The sequence below is a fragment of the Sinocyclocheilus rhinocerous genome, unplaced genomic scaffold (genome assembly GCF_001515625.1).
Source record: "Sinocyclocheilus rhinocerous isolate Xijiao unplaced genomic scaffold, SAMN03320098_v1.1 scaffold1319, whole genome shotgun sequence".
Classification (NCBI taxonomy): Eukaryota; Metazoa; Chordata; class Actinopteri; order Cypriniformes; family Cyprinidae; genus Sinocyclocheilus; species Sinocyclocheilus rhinocerous.
Genome location: NW_015650691.1, coordinates 1027221 through 1033359, shown reverse-complemented (window position 1 = coordinate 1033359; position 6139 = coordinate 1027221). Strand labels below are relative to the sequence as shown.

Sequence of the window (6139 nt, the reverse complement as noted above, 5' to 3'; positions counted from 1 at the left end):
ACGCCCCTACCCCAAAAGGGTCTCGCCCCTATTTTGATAGCTCCGCCCCACATATACGTACGCAACCCAGGCAACGATTATGGCGGAATCTGCTGTGCCAGCCGGCTGAGGGTATGATGTCATCAATAAGTGAAAGCAATGTGTGTTACTAGGGTAATACAGGTTGAATGTGTTTTGGTAGTACTGTGTGTTTTAACGTGCATATATGTGTTTTAACAGCATATTAATATATGTTGTTCTGTGAAACAAAGCAAAACCAATGTTACTCACCTGTCGAGAAGAAACAAAACAACCTCTGCGTCCGATCTCAGGCCTTCCGCTCCTTGAGTTCTCTCCAGCGCTGGAAAGCTTATCCGAGATTTACACGGGTCCTACTTCTTGCCTTATCGTAAGCCTTCTTTTGTTTCGCAGACGTTTTCCTCTTTTGTTTTTTTATCCACCATCTCTATCTTTCTGTCATCGCTCGGCTCGGCTAATGTCCGTCCTGTGCACTGAGCGCTCTCTCTCTCTCCTCCACTTCACGAGTAGACACGCCCCTTACTGCTGATTGGCTACAAGTTTGTTTTGGTACTCGGCCCGACTCAGTTTTCTAAAGCGTTTTTGAAAAAAATACATACCCCACCTTTAAAGTTAAAAACATCGTTATATTGGATTTATTACAAACATGTTTTTTTCTTCTTTTTTTCTTTACTGGAGTCGCATGTTTTACTTTTTGATTATTGTGATGTTTTTATCAGTTGTTTGGACTGTCATTCTGACGTCACCCATTCACTCCCTCCATTGGATCAATTAGTGAGCATGTGATGTAATGCTACATTTGCCAAAATCTGTTCCAAAGAAGAGATAGCTTGATGGTGAGTACATTTTCAGCAAATTGTAATATGTGAGTGAACTATTCTTTTAAGGCCAGAATGGTTTATTGCAGTGGAAATGGCAGCACTACTGTCAGAAAAACAGTTATTATGTACACAATAGATATTGAAATGGTTTGTGTTTATTTTACTCCTTTTTCAAATCAACATAATTAATAAATAATATTATTTATAATATCTTTAAGATGGATTTTTATAGTTCAGGAATGCAAGACTAAGGCATGGGTAAAATAATTAAATAAAACAAAATACGATGCATAAGTTCACATAGTTAAGAAGCATGCATGAAAATGTGTGAAAAAGTATTTCCTGCATGTAAACTTTTACATCTGCTCTCTCTGTAGGACATTGATGAGTTGATGCACACAGACCGACCGGACTGGCAAAGTGTCATGCAATATGTATCTCAGATCTATAAGTATTTTGAGACTTAATTTTTGACTGGAAGAAAGGAAGAGGAAGATGAAGACGAAGAGGAGGGCACAGAAGCACTTTTATTTGCCTGGTCCAGTTCTCCCTACAGTGTTTCTAAATACACAAACACACACAGTTCTGTAGTGTTCACACCAGTCAGGTTCTCTCTCTGAATACAACCAGCATATCATATTCAGTACAATAGTCATACACACGCAAACACACAACTTCTCTTTTCCTTACAATTCGTGTGTCATATAGACCTAACTCAGTTTTTGAAGTTTGAAGTTGCTTGCAGAGTGTAGGTTTGCAATCTTGCACTGAAACTGGTATAGTTTTTTTAGTATGTTAAATTTTTGCTAAGAGTTGAAGTGCAGCTGCTAATCTTTATAGAGAGTATTATTACCCAAATCTATATATTGACATACTTATATATTGATATACTTATAAAGTATTTTTAAAATGTTAGTTTTCCCACAAATAATTTTGACTTGTAATATGTCTTGGTAAGACATAAAACCTTAGTGAACTATGAAAATAAGTTTCATAGGTTTTGTTGAAAAGTTGTAGTTTGTCACTTAGAGAGACAATAACCATCAAAAACTTTACAATGTCCCAATTGTTTAACTGACTTTTTGTGCATTTACGTATTCCTTATTAACAAACACTAAGATTATTTCTATATTACTCTAGTTAATTATTTCCTGAAAAAAAATGCCAGAAAGTCAATATCTGATTGAATATTATGAGACTGTTTCAAACAACCATTATTGATTCTTTAATGCTTTTTGTGCCTGTTTAAATTACATGGGATGTGTTTAAATTAAATATATTTTAAACAATGTTTAAAAAAAATATCAGTATTGGGAAAATACTCTCAAAGGAATGTGTTTAGGCTGGTCAGCAGTGTAATTTGTGCCAAATTCTAACAAGAACTCTTTGTTCATTCAAACGCATGGGCAACTGATAATAATTTCTCTCTCAACAGAAGCAAAACATGTATACAAAAAAACAGACTGCATCTGTGTTTTCAAATGTTTTCTTATTGGAAATGCTATTTATTGACTTCTTTGCTCTTAAATATTTAGATCGCAAAGGAATGTGTTTTTTCTATTTGAAACTTCAGTTTTGCTTCATGATAGAAGACTGTTAATTGATGATAATGGTAATAAAGGTTTGTGTCATCATATATATTGTTTGCTTGTTTGAATTAAAAAGCTACAGTCACCTTTATTAGAACAGAATAGAGAATCTCAGAAACAAATGTCATATTAATTCACAAAATGCTACTATTATTTCTCCTCCCATGTGATTTATGCAGAAGTGAAATTGGGCACTTTGACAATTTAGGAGTCATACTGGCTCCGTTTTTTATAGGTCTGCTACAAACCCTTAAAATGATGTGCTGAAATGCGTGTGTGGCTAGAGATACACAGAGTCCACATGGTAAATCTTTGGCAATTACACAATATTGTCACTTCACTCACCAAGATCCTCTCAGAAACACTACATGCTCAATTTTCAGAAAATCTGACTCTTTTGTACCAAACATCTATAAGCTAAACACACAGATAAGTTCAATCAATGTCAAATGTCAATAAGGACAAAAATAGAATCCATCTTGAAGGGCAGATAAACAGATTTTACAGGGACTAATGAACATGGCAAATGTTTCCAACTTTTTCCAGTAAGAGTTTGCACTAAACCAAATGAACATCTGCAAATAATTTAGCGACTCCATTCATTTTATTTATTTTTAGGTAATTCATCATTTTCTTATACTACATTATTAAACTTTCATTATAATCATCATGAAACTTTGTTTAAACAATTATATTAAAGCCACTGATAGAATATTCGCCATTCAAATTCAACGCGCAAGAACTAAATGTCACCGTAAAATTTGCACACTGGAATTCTGATTGGTCATATATGCCTATTTGCATAATTATAATCGTATTTACAGAATGCAAGACCACAGAAGCTTTCTATCGGCTGCATTCTATTATAGCTATATAATATATCGCTCTCCCTCTCCATTTGTTTATCTAGCCTATATTAGTGTTTCAACTTATCTTACTATGATTTTACTTTAACGCTATTCTTAAATCTGCTTTCCAAGTATTACAATTTGTTTAAGGAAAGACAAATCTAGTTTGATTAGATTTATTCTTTATCATTTATTCTTCGTTATAATAGTTGTCAGCGGACAATCCAAAATGTGTGTTTTATTTGAAATTGCTCATTAAAATCATTGAGCTTGTGTGGCAGCGCATCGCTGGGCGTGGCGTCGAGCTGTGATGTACAGGCTGTTTTCCGTGAAGCTGCTTGAAAAGCCATGTGTTGCGCTCGCGGTGCGTCAGATTACTTCTCTGACGCGAATGCAAGCTAGTTTAAAGAGGAAAGTCAAACAATAAAAAAACAATTCTGAAATGAGGGTAAGTAACTCCACCTCATCAAAATGTAAATGTTTCTTCTCGTCAGTGGGAACTTCTAGAAGTGAGGAAAGAAACAACGCGTCTTTATCTGCCTCTAATGGTTTTGAATGATTCTCTTCAAAGAATGAATACAAATAACGTTGTTTGTTTAAATCAACAGATGGCCGTGTTGGCAAATCACAAACTTTGGAGATCCGTGGATTATTGCAAATCGGTTCTTTTACCACTGGACAAGCAGCACAGAGTGACAGACAGACTCATGACATCCTAACTACGGTCTGAAGGTGTTTCTCAGTCAAGTGAGCAGCAATGGATTCGCTGTATATCGCTATTGAGCTGGTGATCGCCGTCCTGTCAATCGCCGGTAATGTGCTGGTGTGCTGGGCTGTGGCCATCAACTCCACTCTCAAGAACGCCACCAATTACTTTCTGGTGTCTCTAGCCGTGGCAGATATTCTGGTTGGATGTCTTGCCATTCCTTTTGCCATTACAATAAGCATTGGTCTGCACTCAGACTTTTACGGATGCCTTTTCCTGGCGTGTTTTGTTCTGGTACTGACTCAAAGTTCAATATTTAGTCTTCTGGCGGTTGCCATCGACAGATATCTGGCTGTAAAAATCCCCCTGAGGTGAGTTTTTCCGTTAATTAGCATTTCCTCATTATCACTGAGCGATTCATTACTACCTATTATTTATGAGTCTTGGTTCTTAAATAAAGCATTACCTCTTTTATATATATATATATATATATATATATATATATATATATGTGTGTGTGTATATATATATATATATATATACACACACACATATATATATATATATATATATATATATATCACAGCTGTCTTGAAACAATCTCTGACATTTACACGCGCGTGCATCATGAACCTGTTCTTCGCGGTCTTCTGTATTTTCAGTCCTGAGTGAATTATCAAGTAGTACACTTTCTCATTAATATTACATAATTGATTCATCTCATCTTTATAAACACACAACAAAACGACCCGCATCTTTCCTGAAAGGCTGCAGTATTGATTGTAGGCTATATGCGATCAATATGATTGATGCTCTTGCCCCTTTTGCAATTCGTTCAAAGTTAATCTAGTTTATCGAAGTTAAAGACTTATTCTGGACAGCGCGAAGATGTCACACGCAGTCACAAGCTAAACTCGAAATGGATATCGGCCTAATTTTCTTAATCTGTGTTAATAGGGAAATTTAAGGAGGGCAATTAAAGAAAGAAGGTTGCTCAATGTCACTTGTCCCGTCATATTTCTTCAAAATGAATGGAAAGACTGACGAAAGGAATAACAAAAGGAATTACATATTGTCTGACTGATATACAAACAAGTGTGCATGTGTAATTTCATGCATTCTCTTTCTGCTTCATGCCATGTAATTACTAAAGCACACTTGTGACTGAATATTTAGGGCTCGGGTTTCACTTCCACAGCCAACGCTGTATTAAGTCCTGTGGGAATGCAGTTTCTCTCAGTTCACTGAGTTTTTAATGATAGTGTTGAATAAGGAAATGCTTACAGTAGGTGACTTTAATGATAAAGCTGTTCAGTGCACTCCAAATCATCTCAGATCCTGGGTGGTCATGTTACTCTCACTGTTTCATGGCCAAGATGAAAGTATGTTTCTCGTTACACTGTAGTTACTGGAAATACAGGGTTTTGGCACGATTGCTGTCAGCAGATGATCCAAGAGGAACCAAGTTTCCTCACTTTGCTGCCAGACAGTATTCCCCGTTCAGCATTCATTCACTAGACTGGTCACCACATCTCTCTCTTACTCACACATTCTCCACTCATCTGTCGGTCTCTCTCCGTCTTTCTTTTCCCGTGTAGAAACACGAAAGCTCAGGGCTGGCTGTGTTTAGCTACATATCCACTGACTGAAGGATCTAAATAGGGTTCAAGTTTCCTAAAACAGTAGGCTGCTATTATATAAATGTAAGCGTGGGCTTGAATCAGAAGGTCTTTCCACTGTTCAGCAAAAGAGGCCCAGAGCATCTTTTTCCTCTGAGTCATTGGTTGTACTGTGAAATAATGATAAAAGGTGGTTAATGGCAGGACTTTTCCTTTTAGTGGTGTGATATGTATCATACAGTGTTTTTTAATATAATGTACAACCAGATGCTTCTTTTTTCTTTTCTTTTTTTTCTCTTTAAAGGGGTCATATGATGCTGCTAAAAAGAACATTATTTTGTGTATTTGGTGTAATGAAATGTGTTTATGCGGTTTAAGGTAAAAAAAAACACAATTTTCCACATACTGTACATTATTGTTTCTCCTCTATGCCCCGCCTTTCTGAAACGCGTCGATTTTTACAAAACTAATCGGTCTGAAAAGCGAGGTGTGCTCTGATTGGCCAGATATCCAATGCGTTGTGATTGGCCGAATACCT

General features: G+C 36.3%; 2 protein-coding genes across 4 annotated transcripts in view; both read left to right on the top strand.

Annotated features, from left to right (window-relative positions):
- specc1 (sperm antigen with calponin homology and coiled-coil domains 1) overlaps positions 1-1851 on the top strand; it is a 105520-nt gene extending 103669 nt beyond the window's left edge. For 2 of the 3 annotated variants that reach the window (XM_016517314.1, XM_016517315.1), the window contains one exon: positions 1217-1851. In XM_016517314.1, coding sequence (XP_016372800.1) covers positions 1217-1306 — 90 coding nt within the window. In that variant the 3' untranslated portion in view covers positions 1307-1851. The remainder of the gene's footprint in view (positions 1-1216) is intronic. The other variant, XM_016517316.1, reaches the window with a different exon arrangement.
- A 1790-nt stretch (positions 1852-3641) lies between these two features.
- adora2b (adenosine A2b receptor) overlaps positions 3642-6139 on the top strand; it is a 7345-nt gene continuing 4847 nt past the window's right edge. Inside the window, exons 1-2 of the mRNA XM_016517286.1 lie at positions 3642-3724; positions 3885-4353. Coding sequence (XP_016372772.1) covers positions 4034-4353 — 320 coding nt within the window. The 5' untranslated portion in view covers positions 3642-3724; positions 3885-4033. The remainder of the gene's footprint in view (positions 3725-3884; positions 4354-6139) is intronic.